The sequence below is a fragment of the Pectinophora gossypiella genome, chromosome 11 (genome assembly GCF_024362695.1).
Source record: "Pectinophora gossypiella chromosome 11, ilPecGoss1.1, whole genome shotgun sequence".
NCBI lineage: Eukaryota > Metazoa > Arthropoda > Insecta > Lepidoptera > Gelechiidae > Pectinophora > Pectinophora gossypiella.
The window spans coordinates 10,583,125-10,606,552 of record NC_065414.1 but is presented as its reverse complement, the minus strand read 5'-3'; the positions used below and the strand labels follow the sequence as shown (position 1 = coordinate 10,606,552).

General features: G+C 36.9%; 1 protein-coding gene across 1 annotated transcript in view; it reads left to right on the top strand.

The window, feature by feature from the left end:
• Positions 1–11,251, top strand: part of LOC126370574 (adipokinetic hormone/corazonin-related peptide receptor variant I-like) — a 131,313-nt gene extending 120,062 nt beyond the window's left edge. The window contains exon 8 of the mRNA XM_050015518.1: positions 10,848–11,251. Coding sequence (XP_049871475.1) covers positions 10,848–11,039 — 192 coding nt within the window. The 3' untranslated portion in view covers positions 11,040–11,251. The remainder of the gene's footprint in view (positions 1–10,847) is intronic.
• Positions 11,252–23,428: the final 12,177 nt, after the last annotated feature.

Here is a 23,428-nt window from a genome sequence, read left to right as displayed (position 1 = left end):
CGATTTGGCCGCTGGCATCGAGAACGGAACAGCGCAGCGGCCGCCGCGCCGCTTCACGCGCCGCTATCGCCGCCGCGCCGCTGCCGCTGTTATTCAGTTTGAGCCCTTACACCCTGTTTATCTAGGTACTTATAATATGTTGAGAGTCAATATCCGACACAATTTATTTTTCTTTTCCATCCACAACATCCACGCTTTTCCCTGGATTATCGGTAAAGTGAACGTTATAATAAACATTCATACCTACACTTTGAAACCTATTATTATTATTATGGCTTTTTTAAAATCAAATTTTTCCTTTCACTCCGAGAACACATTTAATCTGTATTACAGAGAAAATGTGAAATGTGTGTGTGTGTGTTTGTTTCAGAGAATGTGTGAAATAAAGAGTGTCGATTCATATAGCACTGCGACCGCTAGATCGGCAAATAATTATATCACCAGATGTTGCTATAGCCATTCGTAAATAACGACGGTCACGCTTCATACGCTTCGCTGGCTTCGATCTCGCTCAAAAGGACGCACATATTTATCCTGTTTTCTCGACCTTACTTAACCTCAACGTTTTGTCAGGTAATTTTTTCTACATAACCGACTGTCATTAGAGCCTAAAGAAATGCGTTTTCTCGAGCATATTATGGGTTTCCTCATGATGTTTACCTTCACCGCGTGACTTACTAATAATTTATGATTTTATTATGAATTAGTAGACAAATTCGTCACAGAGCTTGACTCCGGCTATGAACCCGCGAGTCTTAAATTTTAATCCAAACTACAGATCATATGAGAACCTCTTCAAAGGTATGCAAATTTTAATCAATTCGCTGCTTACACCAAAGCATATTACTACGTATAGAACAGCAACTCTCCGCTTTCCATCCGCGTCTAGGTTTACCTCACCCTCCCCCTGATTTTATTTTTATCAGTTTAGTTTTATGTTCGAATTTTGAAATTGGACGCCAACGTTTTTTCGAATGTTTGATCTCACAGTAATTTCCCTGCACCGTGGCCCCTATAAATATTTATTTTTTATGGTGATTGTTCATCAAAACTTGCTAATAGTTTGCAATAAAATAAACCTAGGCTTAATTCTTAATGTAAAATAATGTGAATGCAGTTATTTAGTTCAGTAATAAAACTTATTTATATCGTGAATTTTTATAATTTTTTTTGGTTGTGATTCGTGTAGTAAATAAATAAATAAATGACGATTATTTATAAAAGCATTTTTCGTAAGTTCTACCTTCCTAAGTAAGCAATGACGGTTAAATTAGTTAATGTAATTGGCAGCCCTCAGACGTCATGCACACAGTTACGCGTGAACGATAATGTCAGTATGTAGTGACTGTGTAAAAGGAGACTGTATGAAGTGTTCGGTGTGTGACCAAGGTCCTAGAGTGCAGCCTGAGGTCACTAAAATAAACAAGGAGGGCGTACCTGACACGGCACAGCGGGCTAGGTCAGTTTACTGTCATTTGAATTTAGCCCTGTCACCGTTAAGCTCGGTGGACACAGACGGTACCGAAACTGATCTTTGAACAGTAAAGTTATCGATTTTTATTTAATGCAGCTTCTTTTGCCCGGCTATACAGGCTGTGAGAAGCAGTAGTTTTAAATGAATTGTTTCGATCTGGGGGTCTAAAAAAGCTACATTGTTGCAATTCATCTAGAAAGCAATATTGGTATTTGACATTTGTTTGCATTGTGTACGTTTTTAACTCCCCTGTTCTTTAAAGACCGATGATATAACCCCCGCAAGCGTTGTAGTTGGGGGGGGGGGGGGGGGGGGGGAAGTTTGTATATAAACGCGTCGAAGCGACAGCGACATGCGGATGATAGGGTTGACAAGTACCAAAATTTATCAAAATGTGTAAACAGAATCGAAATTAGATTTAAGATGAAATAATTACAGCCATCCAAAATCGGGGAGTTACATATAATGGTAATAGGAACTCTGCCACGTGACGTCACATATTCCCGGTGCCAACAAGCTACAGACAGCTATATAATATTAAACACAACGATCAGTTCAGTACAATTAGTGATTATATTTTTATACGATAACATTTTTAAAATTTTAAGTTTGCTCAATGCGCGATAAGAATTAGATCTGTCAAAGTACGCAAGATAGTGTTGTGACGTTTATGAGCATAGTGATGTATCAGTCGATATTAGGTCGATCGATTCTTTTCTCATCTAAAACGGCCTCCGTGGTCCAGTGGTTGAGCGTTAGGCTCACGATCCGGAGGCTCCGGGTTCGAACCCCGGTGGGGAAATATCACAAAAGTTACTTTGTGATCCCTAGTTTGGTTAGGACATTACAGGCTGATCACCTGATTGTCCGAAAGTAAGATGATCCGTGCTTCGGAAGGCACGTTAAGCCGTTGGCCCCGGTTACTATTTACTGATTTAAGTACGTAGTCGTTACATGAGTCATGTCAGGGGCCATTGGCGGCTCAATAGTAACCCTGACACCAGGGTTGATGACGTTGGTAATCCACCTCACAACCCACAGGAGAGAAGAAGAAGAATACAAATACAGTTTTGCTAGAACAGGTTGAAAAATTTCCACCACTGATTTTAATTATAAATTATACTCGTGCTTCGTCCTCGAGATTAGCATAAGATACATGTAGTAGCACATACGGTGTCGCCTTATCGCACTGTTTAGTTGAGAAATATAAAACAAAAAATGTCAAAAAGTGGCGGGTAGATTGTTTCCCGCTCAGTTAGTAATCCACATTTCGTCATTCACAGTACAGTGCTCCGCCGGTTCGCACGTATTACTTTAATTCTTTCAAGCCAATAATTAAATAGTGTAAAGTTCTTTAATATGGGAAAAAGGAAGCGTGAACGTGACGACGATTACGATTATATTAAGAAAAAAATGAAGAAACTCGAAAGGAAATTAAAAAAAGCCCGGAAGAATCATAGTGATACGTCTTCTACATCATCGAGGAATGCACCGTCAATCGAAGAAGGTTAGTTACATCTGCTTGTACTATTATGTGCATTGGCGTTATGTATTCTTATTGCGGGTAATTCGAGGGGTTACCACTTAAGAATGTAAACGCAGTTTATATCACGTATAAGTTGGAATTGCGGGCAGTTTGAGGGGCTGTCACTTTTCTAATCAGCGTGAACTCGTAAACGTGATGCGGGCATCCATACCGGGTTGTCACTTCACAATAAGAGTGCAGAATGTAACAGTTTATTTTATGCTACGATCGTTTTAATGATCTTTAGTGTTGCGGGCAATTATACCGGGTTGTCACTTCACTTTATAACATCAAATAATTGTATTTGAGAGGATTACATTTACAATTAAGATATCTATTAAAAGATATATATTTTTTCAACAAAAAAAAAAAAAAAATCCATATACCTACTTGTTTACTTTCTGTCTTTACAGACGGTCCACCGATTGTAGGAAACAATTATGATATTATATCTAGTGAGGAAGAAGTACTGGAGTCGAGTCGATCGAACTTACCTAGCAATAATGAGGTCGGAGACACATTGCCGTTATTAACAACTGCTTCTGATGACGAACCATTACCATCAACGAGTGCCGGCACCGCACCGGCGCCCGCCGATCTTCCTAATGAGCTGCTGCCGGGTCCAGAGCTTAACGATGAAATCTTAGCGATACTAGGAGATGACCTATCAGTTGTCAAGGAATATGGAAATGACATTCAGGCGGACTTGGCGTTACGGCTTAAGCACCTGCTTACTCAGGGAATGCCCAAAGAAATTCGGAAGGAGTTACATGACAGATATTTACCACCTGGTAATTGTAATTGTGTTGGCGCTCCTGAACTTAATCTTGAAGTTAAGGCTGCTATACCCGATGTTATATATAAAAGAGACCGAAGCATCCAAGCGAAACAGAAACAAGTCGGTTGTGCAATTTCATGTATTAGTGAAGCTTTAACAATATTGTTATCTCGAGAGAATAAGGACACACAGATTATCAAACTCTTAATGGATGGAAGTCGACCTTTGTGTGATTGTCAACATGCTGATTCAGTCACGCGGCGTAATTTTGTCCTTAATAACATAAAAAAGGACATAAGGGAACACCTCGTGAAGTCAAAAATTGATAAGTTTCTATTTGGCTCTGATGTAGTGGAGGTAATTAAGACTGCAAAATCAATATCTAAATCGGGGGCAGATTTAAAATCAGTTCCCACCACATCTACAATAAAATCTACACAACCGGCCAAGAACAAACAAAATCCAGGACCATCTAGACAACATACCAGGAATAATTTAAACTGGAAGGCTCCTCCCCCGGGTCGCAGGCAACAGGGGACTCAGAGGGCGAAGGAGCCTGCTCAGAGGAACCAGCACGCGAACTCCTCGCGACCATCGCAGCGAGCGCCGGCGCAGGCATCGCAGACCAATTACAACCGCCGCTAGATGTCCCGGTGAGATACGCCGGCAGGCTTTCTCAGTATTTTACCCAGTGGTCACTTTTAACCAGTGATACTGTAGTTTTGTCGTGGATAGCTGGATATGAAATTCCGTTTTCAAGGCCAGTTGTACAAAGTAATCCTCCCATGAATCACAATTATTCTAGTACAGAAAAAATACAAATAGGTAAATGTATTACAGACCTCTTGACAATGGGTGCAATATCTCAGTGTCGACCATGTGAGGGTCAATTCATATCGAGTATATTTTTAGTACCGAAGCCAAATGGTAAACACAGATTTATCTTAAATTTGAAAAACCTTAATGATTTCATAGATACTGAACATTTTAAGCTTGAAGACCTTCGTACGGCTTTGAAACTAGTGTCTGAAAATTACTTCATGAGCACTTTGGATTTGAAAGATGCATACTTTTTAATTCCAATTCACAAAAATTCAAAAAAGTATCTTCGTTTTATATTTGATGGCAAGTTATATGAATTCAATGTGTTACCGTTTGGTCTAAATACTGCACCCTTTGTATTCACTAAGGTAATGAAACCTGTTGTGAAATTGCTTCGCTCCTGTGGATATCTATCTACGGTTTATTTAGATGACATGTTTTTACTCGGTTCTTCGTATGACGCTTGCGTAGCCAACATTTACGCTACACAGCAACTGTTAACTTCTTTAGGCTTTATTATCAATACCGAAAAAAGCTCTCTCACACCTAGTAGGCGTTGCAAGTTCTTAGGTTACGTAATAGACACTGAAAATTTCCAAGTTAGCCTACCTGATGACAAAATCACAAAAATTGAGAACGAATTAAATCGCTTCAAATCTTTGAAACATTGCAGAATAAGAGAATTTGCTCGTCTTGTAGGTATGCTTAACTCTGCTTGCCCAGCCGTAGAATACGGCTGGCTGTACACAAAGGCTTTTGAAAGATGCAAATATTTAAATCTAAAGGATGACCCGGAGAATTATGACAGATTCATGAACTTACCATCATATCTTTCTGCTGAATTTGACTGGTGGTTACAGGCTATTTTACTGCCGGCAAATAAAATTAAATATGATGACTATTGCATGGAAATTTTCAGTGACGCTTCGACTACGGGGTGGGGAGCAGCATGTGGGGATAACACTGCAAGTGGCTCGTGGTCAGAGCAGGAGCGAACGATGCATATTAATTATCTTGAAATTCTTGCAGCATTTTTTGGGTTAAAAGTCTTTGCCAAATCTATGAAAAATTGTCAAATTCTTCTTCGAATTGATAATACCACAGCCATATCGTACATAAACCGTATGGGTGGCGTTCAGTTCCCACACCTCACACAAGTAACGAAGGATTTATGGCAATGGTGCGAGTCTAGGGCTATTATTGTATTTGCATCGTACATAAAATCGACTGAAAATGTCATTGCAGATGCAGAATCTAGAAAGAACCACCCAGATATTGAGTGGGAACTAAATGATTTTGCTTTTCAAAAGATCATCAATAAGTTTGGGATTCCCGAAATAGACATTTTCGCTAGTCGAATCAATAAGAAATGTACCAAATACGTGTCTTGGCACAGAGATCCTGACGCATATGCCATAAATGCTTTTACGTTATCATGGTCAGATTTCTATTTATATGCTTTCCCGCCATTTACTATGGTATTAAAAACAATTAGGAAAATAATAAAAGATAAAGCCACAGGCATAGTCGTTGTCCCTTTATGGCCCACACAGCCGTGGTATCCATTATTCAGAAAACTTCTTGTTTCCAAGCCGATTATATTCGAACCTAGTCGAAATTTAATCCTGTCTCATTGCAGCAACCGAGCCGTCCACCAGCGAGTTACCCTGGTTGCCGGGCTGTTGTCCGCCAATCGTTCTTGAGGCGTAGAGTCCCGCCATCATCCATCCAGATTATGTTAGCCTCACTTTCTGACAGTTCGGTCAGGCAATACGACACGTGTTTGAGGAAGTGGTATCAATTTTGTAATGCTCATAATTTTAATGTCTTTGAAGCATCAATTCCTAACGTAATATATTTTCTAACGAAACTTTTTGAAGCAGGTGCTCAATACGGGACCCTTAATAGTTGTAGATCAGCCTTGTCGTTGATACTCGGTGTTCACGTTGGTAACGATGACCGTATGAAACGGTTTTTTAAAGGTGTTTTTAAACTCCGTACACCCTTACCCAAATATAACGTGACCTGGGACACATCAACTGTTCTGGACACTTTGGCTACCTGGTATCCTAATGAAAATTTAAATCTCGATAAACTTTCAAAAAAAATTTCAACTCTTTTAGCTCTTGTAACCGCTCATAGGTTACAGACCTTGTCCAAGATTAATATTAATAATATTGAACGATTTCCTGATAAGGTAATAATAAAAATCCCTGACCTGATTAAGACGTCTCGTATTGGCTCCTTACAACCTGTACTCGTCCTCCCTTATTTTCGAGACCGACCAGAGGTTTGTCCTGTTAATGTATTGCTTAGATACTTAGACATGACTGACTCCTTGCGAGGCAATAATCATTACCTCTTTATCGGTATTAAAAAACCACATAAATCGGTATCATCTCAAACACTTAGTCGGTGGGTAAAAAGCACTCTTAGCGAGTGCGGTATAAACGTGTCTGTGTTCACGGCACACAGTACGCGACACGCTGCGACCTCTAGGGCGCACCAGCTAGGAGTTAATTTGGATCTTATAAGGAAGACCGCTGGGTGGAGCGGATCTTCTAATGTGTTTGGTAGATTCTACAACAGAGTTGTTGGGGACATAATCGATCATGAGTTATTTGCTAGATCTATTATAAATAACGATTCGTTACACTAATATTATATTAAACTTATAAATCAGGAATGATTAATTTACAATATAAATTATAATTTACCTAAGCACAATTAGCTTAATTTATTTATTCATTTAAAAAATATTGTTGTTTTCCTTTTATACAAGAAGTCATTTTATGTTGTTAGAAATTAAAATTATAATTGATAGAATTTTATTTCTATTATTTGATATTTCACGTGATCTCTCAAGATCTACATGTATCTTATGCTAATCTCGAGGACGAAGCACGAGTATAATTAATGATTAAACGAACTTACCTGTATGTGAAGTTCTATCATAATTATACGAGCTGCTTCGTCCGAAGAGATTAGCATCCCACCCACCCTATGTTCTACCCCAGTGCGTGAAATATCACCAATACCCTACTATTATCTCTCTTAACTAAATGACGAAATGTGGATTACTAACTGAGCGGGAAACAATCTACCCGCCACTTTTTGACATTTTTTGTTTTATATTTCTCAACTAAACAGTGCGATAAGGCGACACCGTATGTGCTACTACATGTATCTTATGCTAATCTCTTCGGACGAAGCAGCTCGTATAATTATGATAGAACTTCACATACAGGTAAGTTCGTTTAATCATTAATTTTATTTAATTATATACTTAATTATTATTGTTTACGTGGGTGGACCGATGAAAAAAAAGCAAAGCAGTGAAGCTTAACAAAACGCATATCTAAAAGGCCGTGAAATTCAAATATGCTCAGAAATAAGGCGGAAAATATTACTTTTGTACGTAAAAACAGGTATTCAATAGCACCGAAATCACATAAATCATTAGAATATTGAAAAGCACTTTACTTTGGAATGAGAGAAATGGTCCTACATTGCCAAGTTTAACGAAGACTTTTGACGGTGGATGAAAAGCGATAGCTGGCTTTACAATGCGAAAATAATTATTTTGCGAGGGTATCTCCCATCGTTTTTAAAGTTCCGTACCTGAAAAGAAAAAAAGTATTCCTTTAAGATCACTGCGTTGGCTGGCTCTCTTGTTGTGTCTCTAAGAATCTTTTTCTCGGGAACGCGTGGAGTCAACAATTTGAATTTAATGTCGAAAGAAATAGGTTTTCAATCCCTTAGCATTGGTATAACATAGAAAGTAGGTCAATAAAATATTGTTTTATTGACCCCATTTCTTGGATGTATATTAAAATCTGTATTTCTTGTTCAATGGCCATTATCGACAATCATTGAACTCATTGTTCAATGTCTGAGCATTAAATCTAATATAAATAGAAAGAAAGAAGTTTTTTTTTCTAACCTATGTTTATAAGGATTTGGGACAAGAGCAGAATTTCGAATATTTACCTATTACTTACCAATATTTTTTAAATAAGTAGGTATAAGTTTAATAATCATCATCTCCATATCCCTAGCGTTATCCCGTTTTTTACTTTTTATCGGGAATATCCAGTCTTTTCGATAACCGTCGAGATCATCGCGCCATCGTTTCCGGGGTCTACCACGGCGTGATGATCTTTGCCCATCGTTCCGGATGCATGCGGCACACGTGTCCAGCCCAGTCCCACTTTAGCCTGGCGGAGCCACACAGAACCGGGATACATGGAAAGATATGGGGGAGGCCTTTGCTCAGCAGTGGGATCATACAGGCTAATAATAATAATAATATCGGGAATATGTTTCCTCACAATGTTTTCCTTCGGTGCTGAGCAAGTGAATCATTTATGACCCAAATCTAAATTCGAAAATCATTGGTTTAGGCTCGTGCTGGGATTAAACTTGCGAACTCACAGTGAAAGTCAACCGTTCTTCCAACTGTTATAAGTATCATCATCTGATCTCCCTAGCATTATCCCGTTTCTCACAGGGTCCGCTTACCTAACCTGGAGATTTGACAGGTCCGGAGTTTTACAGAAGCGAATGTCTGTCTGACCTTCCATCCCGCGAAGGGAAAACCAGCCCAATACGGGTTAGGTCACACACCCTTCATGTTAGACGATTTCATTCGCAGACGACGCCCTCAACCAAGGTTTGCGCTCATCTGAGCACCTTCAGGCCTGTTGTCTTAATTTCTGATACCGGGTGAGAGCCCTCAGCGCTTCCAATTTGTCCAACCAAGTAGTTAATGCCACCTGAAGCAATGCTTCAATAAGTCACGTCATTATGAAAGAAACTGCACAACCGTGCAGCATCGACATTGTATCTCGTAGAAATACTCGCGGGTGATTGATTAGAGAATTGAAATAGAAATGTAAGCAAAGAGAAAATTAAATCGAAAAAAATCTGACTCGGACGGGACTTGAACCCGCAGCTTACTCTCTCTCTCTCTTTATTTAAGAGCCGCGCTCTTGTCGGTGGATTAATCGCCATTCCTCTCTGCTTCCCGCCAAATTCTTCACCTGATATGACACGACCTGAGCCTTCTCTTTTATTTGTTTCATAAATGTTCTCCTAGGTCTACCCCTTCCTCTCTTCCCTTCATTTTTTCCTTCTATGATGTTATAAATGAATCGGGTCGTATCAGGTGGCCAATCATATTTCCTCTCCGGTTCTCTGTAGTTTTCATTATGGTTCTCTTTTCTTCAACTCTTTCCAGCCCTTTTTCATTTGACACCATTTCAGTGCAGCTTATACCTTCCATCTTTCGCCAACACCACATCTCAAACGCTTTCAACCTCTCTCCGCAGCTTACAAGGTTCCAAAAATAAAATGCCTACAATTTAAAAATTTAAAATTTAAAGTGGCTCTCGTAGTAACTGTTGTCTAGTAAATCGTATCGTACATATTTTTGTGGTCTTCATTGATCTCCATAGGACCATTGGGTGGTTTACTAGGTTTAAGATAAATTATTAAATTCTGCTTACTAAATAAAAATAGACCTAAAACTAACGAAAAACATTTTCTTTATTGTATTTAACTTATTTATGAATTTTAATCGAGAAAAACGTAATAACAAGTCTGACATTTTATCACGTTTTTCTATGACGTCAAAATGTGCTTTTTTGTCCAAATTCCATGAGCCTTAATAGCGTATTGACGTTAAATAAAAAGCAAGTGATTTGACTAGTTCGTGCCTCATCCAACAGGGTCCACATAATACCAGCGTCGTAGTTCACGCCGCGAGTTGTATTGAGTGAGGCCCTTTTTTCTGGACGTCCACCACCACCTTATGATCATTTCGACGAACATCGATGTTTTTTTTGTAATTGTTCTGTGATAATTTTATGTGAATTTTATGTTTTCTTGGTTTTCTTTTTTGACGTGACTTATTGTAGATATGCCGCAGATGCCATGAACTACTTGGCCGGACAAATGTGGAGCGCTGAAGGCTCTCACTCGGCACAACATTTAACACAACAGGCCTGGGGGGGCCAGTTGAGCGCGAACCTCGGTTCAGGGCGTCGTCTGAGAGGAAAAATATTTGAAAGAATTAATCGACCTTAGTGGGTCGATAGCGATAAGCGCTGATTGAGGGAAATCGGGGTCCTGAAGTTTTTGGTATCGCGAGTGTGGCGTCCTTTGGCAATAAAAAAACTATTATATGCTATTCTTTTAGATACTAGTGGGAAACGAGCCTAATGTAAGCATAATTTACTTTGTTCCAGGTTCGAGCGAAGACAGCGCGGCGCTACACGGTGCGCTTCGAAGAAACTTCACTCGCCGTACCTAGTGCTAGTTCAGATCCAATACAGCAGTGGAGCGAGCGCTACGTTGACGAACAAATACTACGCCCCATCAAACCATCCCACAGTTGCGAAGTATTTACCCTCTATACTCCAAAAAACCGTTTCAATTGAAAAGATACTTAATTCCATTAATTTAGACATTTATTAAGAGAGTAAAAGGCATGGGTAATTGGGTATTTGTAAAATATTGACAGACTGAAGAATTCAGGTATTGTATCGCAATATTTTATTAATTTGTTAATTTATTTACGAGTGGAAGTCGATCTTGACATGGTATACATTGTAATTAAATTAAAATAAAAGTTGTCCATATAAATAGAGTATATTCGTGTTACAAACAGCTCCTATGTCTACGAAGGAATTTTAGGTAAGTTAAGTAGCTTGCCCGGGTAACAAAAGTATTCAATATTTGCCAAATTATCAATAGATGAACAAAGACATCACTTGAGTTCCTCTGAAATATAACAATGTCGACGAAACGAAATAAAATGCATATTTTTACCATTTTTTTATCATGCCACACGTTGTGTTGCCGATCCCTTAACGACGTTGAAGATCTAAGTACGTATGAGAGTTTCGTCTGTCTTTGACCTATATATGGTACTGTGATGATGTGACCTCTTCTATATTAAGATCCCTGGCACAATAAATGCTTTACCTACTTGCCACAGGTTTTACAAAAGTTAAAAGTAATAGGTACTTTATGAATAAAAATGTAAGTTTAAAACTAAAACCCAACTACAGAAAGATCGCTCTAAAAAGCATGAAGTATTTTTATGTTTTATATTTTTAACAGCTTGATTTTTCCTTAGTCGGGTTTTAGTTTTTTCCTATTCGACATCATGTTATCAATTCAACTTAATTATCAAGTTAATACAAGAAAACCCGCAAATAATTGCTACTATTATGTACATATTTGAAATGTGCGACTTAAGCTTTTTCATTTGATACCCAATACACTACATTCAAACAAAAAAAATTTTTCATCCTCACTTTTTGTCCTCTAGAGGGCGCCATATTGAATTTAGCGGGACGTCAAGTAGCCTATAGCCACTGGACAATTAAGATGCTTCTAGTGACACCTCGATTGTCAAATTCTGATATGTGGTTTAGTAAATAGATTGGAACAGACGTGCATACACAAATACATATATACATAGCGGTTAAACACATAACCCTTCTTTTTGCATCATCGCAGTTGAGTAAAAAATACTTCACTTTGTTTTTACAGCCTCCACAATAGTGCAATTAATGATAAACTGATTTTTCTATGGATCAATTTATTGCCACGGCAGAAGTGAATTTTAGTTCACTGCTTAATTAACTGTCCACGTTGATTTTATTGTAAACCATGTAAACAATAGTGTGAAAACGGTGCTTAATTAATACTCGTATCATGTCTGCTCTCTGGCGGGAAATAAACAGGCAGTTATAATTTATTTTACAGCTTAAAGACTTTTTATAAAGAGAAATCTATTTCATTTGTAGAATATACTGTCTGTGTGACGTCATCAATAAAAGCGGTAAGCCATATCGTACGTACTCGTTGTTACTTATTCGTACTTAATTAAAAGTAAAAGAAATAATCAGAAACAAAAATGTAATTTAATAATTTGAATTGAATGAGGAACTTTCCAGGTTAAGTTCCCAAAAAAATATAGATGGCGGGTTGTATTTACCTATTTCTCATAACTCACAATATAAGGCATACATAAAAATAATCGTTGCCCGATATTTGGATCAGATAGGTATGTATAGAATTATGTAGCTACCTATATTCCTTCTATTTTGAACAGAATAATAATGGGTGGAAGATGTGTTGTGTCTCGGTGTCAAGGGTCAGCATTTATACCCAAAAACAAAGACAAGAGATGCATTTCTCTGTTATCAATGGAATTGAAAGGTTAAACGAAGTAGATCTATGATGGATCTGGAGAATGGATCTACTGAGATTGAAGGAAGTGACATTGGACAGCGCCATGCATTTTTTTTTGGAACGTAGTCTGAACCCTTCTAGCGCTTCTAGAACCTTAAATTCCTTTTTCAAATAGGTATATGTTATGTATAATCCGTGATTTCTTTACATCCTTGTCATCCCTTAGTAAAGTCTACGTATTGAAATACTACTACATGGTATTGAATTCTCTCAGTAGGTATGCTAGCCAACTCAGGACAGGTCAAGATTCTAATGGCACTCTGTCCATAGAGTATGTATTACATCTATCCATAAATTTTTCGTCAATCACGACTTTTTATTCAAACAAAAATCGACGTTATTATTACCCCACTGTGATCGTTATTTGTAGGCTTGTATGCTGATAGTGGTTTTACCGTGGAAATACCACGATCACCCATAGACAAAATTATTGCCGACGAAGTTTAGAAAAATCGGCCTTATTATTACTACAGTGCGATCGTTATTTGTAGGGTCGTGCTAATCGTAGCTTTACCACCGTAAAACTAAGATCACCCATAGACAAAGTTATTGATTATTGATCGTGAAAATACCACGGTAAAATCATACGACCCTATAAATAACGATCACAGTGCAGTTAGTAATAAGGTCGATTTTCGTTTTAATAAAAAGTCGTGATTGACGAATATTGGATAGATGTAATATCCCTTAAGTATACATTAAATGTTCCGATTTGGGTAATTATACGAGGGTAAAAAGTAGAATAAACCTGTCAAATTAAGTATTTACAACACATTTTTCTTTGTAACTCTGTTACCAGCTCTACCATTCAAGTTAAGCAGGGTAAACAAGTTAGCACTTGTAATGAGTCTCCTTTGAGTCAACTTTATACCTCGCTCAAATGCGATCCCCTTCAGTGTTCCTCCACTCGGTGGGCGTTTACCTGTTTGTCGTATGTATTTATCGATATTTACGCGTTTTTAAACGCTAATTTCACTTTCTAAACCATCCTGTCCGTTGTGTCAAGGTTACCGGCTTGCCGATCAGGATCGTAGTCTAATAATGGCCCCGATTCCTGCAGACATCTCCTAATTTTACTTTAAGTTATACCTGTCATCTTCTTATTCGCTGAAAGGGAAAGAGACGGATGATGACGCGAATCAAAAAGTATCTCGCTGGTATGCAAACCGTTTGACGTGTGCTGTCATTTTAATACTGTCGGGTTATATAGATTAGATATTTTCTTTTAAAGAAATGTTTTATGATTTAGTCTAACTATTTAAAAAAATATATCTTTTTTTTATATTTTGTTATTTTTTCTTGACCATGACTTTCTGGGGGTGGAGGCCTGGAGTCCTAAAACACAGGGTATCCTAGTTTAGGCTCCAGCCAGCCTCTACAAATATTGTATTTTTGTATGTTTTTATGTACCTATCCATGTGTTTTATTATTTGTAGAGGAAATAAAGATCTTTTACTTACTTACAATAGTAATGTAAAACGTTTAGACGGTTGTTTTAGATTTCTGCTTAAAATTGATGTATGTTGTATGTATGTATGTGATAAATTTTATGCCTGTCGATTACCCATCTCTTTCTTTTTCAGCGGATAAGAAAATGACAGGTATAACATAAAATAAAATTATATGGCGTGTGCAGGAATTAGCAAATCGGTGTAGCCATGGTAACCACGATCTCGAGTCAGTTGGTGGGGAGTAACCATGGTAACCACGATTCCGAGCTAGTGTAAGAGCGTCGATTTTCCCAATCACGATGTGATCTTGACTCATCTGTCTGGGTGGATTGGGTAGTGTAATTACCGCTTTATGACGAACGATTATGGCTTACGAACTATAATTACGACGCGTTCCATTATACGCAACTTCGTTTGCAAGTTATTGTGGTAGTACAGATATTTTAGATGTTAAAATGTTTATGATGTGTGTGTTCAGATGTTTGTTGTGTTGATGTTAGCAAACTTCTATCGTAGAATACTTTCCATACCAAGTTATTATTAACCAAATACTCAAGTTAGTATTCCATGTTCAACAATTTCATCCAAAAAAATAGACAACTAACGTTTCTTTATGAATATTAAACTGACGTTTCTTCTCAAATAAACTAGAATGTTGTTGCTATGAATAAATTGTTTGCTAAAGAACAGTATAAACTTCAGATTCCCGGAAATTACCGATGCTGGCATAAATAATTACTTCAGTAGTTATCAGGCTATTGAAAGTGACATCCACGTGGTCACTGTAAATTACAAAGTAAACAAGCTAATTTTCTACTCATAAGCGGAACAAGCTTCTACGTATGTCTTCTATTACGCCTGACCGACTGTTATTAACAAATTAGAATTAGAAAGGCTTTCATAAATAATCTATTTACATACCACTATGTTTGAGTGGAAGTTACCTTATTCATTTTCTTCGTAGAATGTGCTGCCTACCACGTTTATGTATATCTATTTATTGATAGACCTATGCTGTTACTAAGCCGACTGATAGAGGCCTTTGAGACATACGTAAATTGAATGCTTTGTCTCCATTTATGGTAATCCTGAATACCTAAATCAAATACTTGGGATAATATATATCCTAGCGAGGGATAATATTATCATTACGTGCCTAACAAATATGTCGTAGCCTACGAGAGCTTAGGTTTATTAGATTTATAAAGGCGCATATCAAAGTAAGTGCGCAACGCAAACAAATGTCAAATCGCAATGTCTGTTTTAGATGAATTGCTCGCAATGTGGCCTTTTCTAATGATTCTGAGTTGATATCAAGTGGAATTTTCCGTCGCAAAAGTATGGAATCTGTCTCTATCTCTGTCCATCTGTCGGAAAATTCACGATGTTAGTGTTTTTTTTTAGTTTCAGTTCCATAACAACTCAACTCATAATCATGGTCTGAATTATCCCTCAAAGATTTCGTTACGATGTTACTAACACCCTGTACATTTTTATTCGTTTCCAGAATAGGAAGCATGGTGACACACCAATGAACAAATATTATGAGCTAACTTTGCAATTGGATTCAATAATATGAGTAGGTTAGGACTTTGAAATAAGACGATCAGACTTGGTATGCATAACATTCATTTGATTTGCATATCAAATCTCATCTATTCCCCGTCCTGGGGTCAATTCTTAATGGGGACATGGGTGTGTTTGGGTTGTGTGTGTTGCTTGTGTTAGGAGAGTCTGTTAGGTACTTATTTAGTTAAGAGTTTCTAGGCTGCATCAACAGATTGTTCGAATTCGAATTGTCCGAAGTTAGGTATAACGAGTATGTAGGTAGTCGTTTACATCACTACATAGTATAAAACAAAGTCGCTTTTTCTGTCCCTATATCTCTATGTACGCTTAAATCTTTTACGCAACGGATTTTGATGCGGTTTTTATAAAAGATAAAGTGATTCAAGAGAAAGGTTTATATGTATAACATCCATTAAATAGTGGAAAAATACTGTTTTTTTTGAGGTTTTTAATGTGATGTCGTAAATAATTTCATTTTTTCCTCAGCATTGCACGCGAGCCAAGCCGGGGCTGGTCGCTAGTTTCCATATAAAATTCTAAGTACTTATATGTAGATAGTTGTTTCCATAATATGCCAAGTCGTGGGCCTTTGGCAGCTCAATAATGAAATTAATACCAGGATCTTACAAGACAATGAATAACAGAAGAGGAAAAAACAATCCTTTGTTTATCATTTCTATTTTGCATACCTAATTCCAATCAATCGTCTTCATACAAAGTTTAATTTTCCTTATGCAAATTATGAGTAGCCCTTGAAACGATGGCCTTTCGAATTGCAAATAAAAGCTTACAAAAGCCTTGCGAAATTTTGTGAAAGAGAAAATATTGTGGGAATGTTTTTAATCGAAATAAGTCTCTTAGAATGAATTACGCTGAGTTGTGATATTAGATTTATTTTTGTATTATTTCTGACCTAGAATGATTCCGGTAAGTACTGTGATATTGTGACCTCTTCTGGGCACATAACCATAGTTGGCCGACGCGGATGTCGACTAGACACAATGTAAATAATATTGGCCGCGATTCCTGCAGACGCCTCTTCATTTGATTTTAAGTTATACCTGTCATCTTCTTATCCACCGAAAAGGAAAGGGACGGATGATTGACTACTGTAAATTTTAAAATGAAATAATCACCCTGGTGAATACTTACGTTATCATACTTACGTTAGTAAGTAGTAACCGGGCTCAACGGTTTAACGTGCCTTCCGAAGCACGGATCATCTTACTTTCGGATAAACGGGTGATCAGCCTGAAATTTCTTAACCAAACCAGTAGGCTCTGCACGGTAACCGCGCCGCTCGCGGCACGAATTATATCGAGGCCTTTCACCAATAGCCGTTTGACGTCCATCTACGTAGATAGCATTCGTATCGTTTATTGGTCGAAGCGCTCAATATAGTTTGCGCCGCGCGGCGCGGTTGTCATGCAGACTCGGCTGGGCCCATAAAGTGATTTTTCTGATATTATGTCCCCATCCGGATTCAAACCCATGACCTCCGGATCGTGAACCCAAAGCTCAATCCCTAGACCATGGAGGCCGTTCTCTCTCTGAATACAAAGTAAATTACAGTAAGTAAAGGATATCTGTCGAAAAAAAGGAAGAAAAAACATGTTTTAATACAATGTAAGAATCTAAATTCTGAACTTTCCCTTCATAGCTAAACACGTCAAACATGGTTTTAGGCCCATTGGTTTAGGCCCACGCTGTGATTCGAAACTGTGTGTGTATGTGAGAGAAAGGAAAATTAATAAACGTTCAATTCAATTAAGCTGGAAGTCCTAATCGCGATATACGACTAGCATAGAAAACTGTGGCGTGGATTTTCTTGCAGCTTCTTTTCCCTGACTATTCAGGTTGTGAGAAGCTACGTTAGTTGTAGGCGGATGAGACGTCCGTTATGTAAAAAATGTCGATTCATAGCTCATTTTTTTGACGTGTTTATTGCAGATTTGCCGTAGATGGCATTAACTACTTGGCCAGACAAATGGGGATCGCTGAAGGCGGTATAAAGTTTAAGACAACAGGCCTGAGGGTGCCCAGTTGGGCGCGAATCTCGGCTCAGGACGTCGTCTGAGAGGAAAAAATATTTGAAAGAATTAATTGACAGTAGTGGGTCAATAGCGATAAGCGCTGATTGAGGAAGATTCATAGTGTAGTAACAATGTCACCTACGGAAAAAATATGTTTTTGAATTTGACTCTACAAAGCCCAGGTAACGACCGACTTTACCCTCTTTAATTTTTATCCTCAAACTTAAAGAAACGGTCAGAATTTATAGGGAATCCTGCTTAATTATTCACAAAAAAATAGCGGATAATTACGAAGAAAATAAATTGTTGCTAGGCGTTATAGCGCAGAAAATGAAATATCAAAATTATTATCATGTAGGTAAGATATTTCCTTGTTAATTATTCAAGCACGAATACACAGAGAGCAGATTTTATTATATTTACTGTCCAAAATAAATTTACTGACCCCTAAAATATATTTACATAATTGTTTAACCGTTATTTTCCTTTGCGTTGACACGTTTTTACTAAAGCCTTTTGATTGTTCAATGGAAGGGATTTTTATGGAATATGCCATCCATTTGTTTAACTGTATGTTTGTATATTAATTACCTTTTACTTTGAATCGACGGTAATGTGATCCAGCCAATATTTCTGGAAATATATCTTTGATATTTCACGAACGCCGACCGTTGATTGTTAAAACGTGCCAAGGGTCATTATGTGCGCAATGCTAAAATTCGTACCAAATAAAGAAAGAAGTACCTAACTAACGTTTGATAAATTCCAGGAAGTATTATAACAAACACACGCACACACACACACACACACACACACATACACACACACACACACACACACACACTTGTTTATTGATGTTTGTTTATACCACGGAATAGAAGAAATTATTCCGTGGTCAACACGTGACGTGTTTATACGTCATGTTGTACTTTATAAATATTTTTTATTATTTTTTTGGAAAAGGAAAACGCGTGTGTCCTTGTTTATTGATCATTGAGTATATTTTTCCTTCTTTACATAAACCAAAAAATACTTTATTACACAAACAGGAAATACAAAAATATAAAACAAAAGAGAAAATAAATAATAGAAGAGGCGGCTTTATTGCTAAGTAGCTAATCTCTTCCAGGCAACCTTGGGGTATATTTTGTTATCCTTATCAATATGGTAACCGACGTGTCCGATAAATGTGTATTCAGTGATGTGTATAACCGAACCTGTAATGAGGCAGGTTTCCCTTGGACGTGCATTTGGTAAAACATCGCAAAATATTCAGGTTAGGTGAGTGGAACTCTTAATCAATCAATCAATAAATAATACTTTATTGCACAACAACATATATAAAGGACATAAACATACGAATAAAACATAAGCACAATAGGCGGCCTTATTGCTAAACAGCAATTTCTGCCAGGCAACCTTAGAGTGAAAGAAGATTATTCATTGGAGCACGGGCTGGTGCAATAAACATATAATGATACATAACAAAAAAAAAATATGAATAATAAATAATATATACTTATCTAAAGAAATAATATAAAAAATAATAATAATAATTACTCTTTATTATTGTTTTGTTTTGTATTTTGTTTTTTCCTGTTTGTGCAATAAAATATTTGTTATGTTACGTTGTTATTACATTATCATACTAACAAAAATAAGAATCATAAGTATGTAAAGGACAATTATTTGATTAAAAACAAAATTTGATAATAAAAATGGTTTACACATTTTAATAATACAATGACTTCAAAATCATAAAAAGAATAGCAAAAAAATTATATTAAGTAATTATTTATAGCATTATAATGTTGTTGTTTTTTTAAATTTTTATGTAAATTATTGTGCCACATTTTTTTATTTTATGTGTTTTCGCAAATAAATTGATTTGATTTGATAAAAGAAACAATCAGGATATATGGTGGTGTGGGGACGTTTCGAATGAAAGTTCCTAACCCAGTACAAACCGCGGCGATAGAGCCTGTGATCGGCTACTAATCAAAGTTTCAAACTAATCTCCTCAAGTTGTCTTTGGTAGAGTTATGGATTTTTTTGAAAGCACTGTAAGGTACAGTTTTTCCCTCAAGGAATAACTTTTCCAATTATCAAATGAAAGTACTTATTACAAAGTTTTCTAATCTTTTACTTACTTACTTGACCTATGAATTAATCTTTAGGTGATGGTCATTTTTTGTCAGTGTGCGTATCATAACATCAGCCCTGAGCAATATCATGTACCCACTTTAGAACCCTGTCGCACTATCACATGGGACATTTAATGAGACTTACGGTTTAATTTGTCAAAAAAGCTTGTGTGACATGGTTTCAAAGTGTATACATATTTTACTCGTGATCGTACATCCATCGCGAAATGAGCTAAGTACCCACAGCTCACCGAACTTTCTGTTAGATCAATAAAGGTGATAGGCCGTATCGCTGTATAATTATGATGGCCAAGCCGACTGTGTAGTAAGAATTGCACTTAAGCCATGTATCAGTGTACTTGCCGTTGGTTGACCAAATAAATAAATAAAAATAAATAATAAATCATAAGATAAATTAATAACTCATCATAACCGGTATCAGGGTTTGACCCACGTTCCCTGATTAAAAAGCAACTCGGTGTACCACAATACCACAGTGACTATTTAAATGGACACAGATTCTAAATTCCGGAATTGGGGATCCGGTATTTCCAATGTGTACTTTAGGTAGGTGTAGGGTAAGTAGGGTGTAGGGTTTAGACGGTTTTGTGCAGTGAATGCTCTTGGCAATAAAAAGACGCAAAACTTATGTAAAAAGAGCTTTCATCACCAGCCCATTAACGTCCCCACTGCTGGGGCACGGGCCTTCCCCATGGATGGATACGGAGATCGGGCCTTAAACCACCACGCGGGCCAAGTGCGGATTGGTGGTTATTAACGACTGCTAATGCAGCCGGGACCAACGGCTTAACGTGCCTTCCGAAGCACAGAGCTCGAGATGAAAACTTTTGTTTTGTGGTCACCCATCCTTTGATTCGCCTTTGCGAAAGTTGCTTAACTTCAACGATCGCAGGCCGAGCGCGTTTACCGCTGCGCCACCGAGCTCCTCAAAAGAGCTCAAAAGAGCTTTATTAGGAAACATTTCAACAAATAAGGCCAGAGTACAAGGAAGAAGAACAATGTTTTAACAATGTTTTAATAAAAGATCCCTCTAAAATATCAAATATATTTAATAACCACTATATTTCAATTGGTAACACTCTTTCAAGTAATGGAAACGTACTGAATTGCACATCACCTTTAGAAAACAGTATATACCTTCGCCCAGTAAACTATGTAGAAATTAATAAATACATGAGAAACTTAAAAGTAAAAACAAGTTGTGGGATAGACGAATTACCACCAATACTAATAAAAGAATGTGCGGATGAATTAACTGAGCCGGTAACTTATTTAGTTAATCAATCGTTTTCTGAAGGCGTGGTTCCAGAGCTATTAAAAACTTCAATTATAAAACCCATACCTAAACAAGGTGACTTGACTGACCCGAGTAATTACCGGCCAATCGCATTACTACCTACTTTTGCTAAAATCTTTGAAAAAGCAATGGCCGTGCGAATAACAGCGTTCTGCGAAAAATATTCACTATTAGATGACGACCAATTCGGCTTTAGGAAGGGACGGTCCACTACCCTCGCAGTATACACATTCATCGACCGAATTCTTAAAATGCAATGCTCGATATGAGCAAAGCCTACGATTGCGTTTCGCATGAAATAATGTTGCGTAAGTTATATAATTTAGGTATTCGGGGGATAGCATTTAAATGGTTTACTTCATACTTCTCAAACCGCAAACAATTTGTTGAGATAGATTATTTAGACGAAAAAGACAATTTTCTTTCAAAAATAAGATCCTCAGAAGCCGCAGTATTTAAATCAATTCCACAAGGTAGTGTATTAGGATGTTTGCTATTTTTGATTTATGTGAATGATTTGCCGAAAGAAATAAGAAATATTAACCTACAGAGTGTCCTATATGCTGACGATGTGTCGATAATTATAACTTCCGATACCTGCAATTTAACTAACGTAATCGAACAAAAAATTAGTTACATAAAAAACTGGTTGAGTAGTCATCATTTAGAGATTAACTGTAAAAAAACAAAACTAATACAATTTAGGCCTCACCAAAGACAAAAATTAGATATAAACTGCGAGATAGATAACACTAAATTAAAAAATTTTGATAGTTGTACTTTTTTGGGAATAGAAATAGACGGATGTATAAATTGGAAGGAACATGTAAACAAAATTGCGGGTAAATTGTCGAGCTTTACGTATGCCCTTTATGAACTCAAGCGGACCACTGACCTAAAAACCGCCTTGCAGGCCTATTATGCGTATGCACATTCCTGGTTGTCGTATGCTATCATTCTTTGGGGAAATAGCACGGACACGGAAGACTTATTTATATTGCAAAAGAAATGCATTAGAATTTTAATAAGTATAAAACAGACTGATACGTGCAGACCCTATTTTCAAAAACCAAAAATTCTTACACTAACGGGTATATACATTTTAGAAATTTCAAAATTTGTCCGGCAAAACGAACACTTATTCCATAAATCCAATAATGATCGCTTCATGCGCACGACTCGACGTACAGATAAACTGATACTTCCCAGAGTAAATATGAAGTTATACAGTAAGAATGCACATATTATGGCGATAAAAATATATAATAAGCTTCCAAAAGAAATATCGGATATTAGTAAATATAATGACTTTGTGCAAAAATTGAAAACTTACCTAATTAATAAAAAATATTATAATCTGCAGGAGTTTTTAGAATCGAAATAATTATTTTGATCCACAAATTCATTTAATTAAGTTAAAATGCTCTTTGTTATCATGTCTGATGCTGTTGTTGTATTTTATATTATTTTATATTGTATGATTGAGTTACTTCTATTTTTTATTTCTATTTTTTTTATATATATCAAATAAAGAAAATTTGCAGTGCCCCGACGGGGTGTCATGTTGTAAGTGCTAAATAATTAATTTAAGAACCTTTGTACACATGATTGCACCAATAAAGAATTAAAGAATTAAAGAAGAATTTTAAAAAGAAAAGCAGCCAGTCTCTTTACTATGAAATAGTTTTTACAACGGGAACATTCCCACTTTGAGAACATTCGCTGAAACGGCACACCACTGGTTAAGTGAGTGATAGGTAGATGCTTATATTTCCTAGTAAGTTTTGATATATCTGTTTTTGTCACATATTCTGTCTAGTTGATGGAAATATGAACGCCTGCCGCTAATGTTGGAGCAACGCAGCGTGTTGATGTTTTGTGTTGCGGGGCTCTTATAGGCTCTCTCTCTCGTACATCTCCGGTGCATAAGAATTATGTCATTCTTTGTTTTCATTATTAAAATAAAAAGTATAACGAACATTAATCTCGCCTTTCTTATTTATACACTAGTGTCTAGTCTATGATGTCTAGACTGTAGACTAACTACGA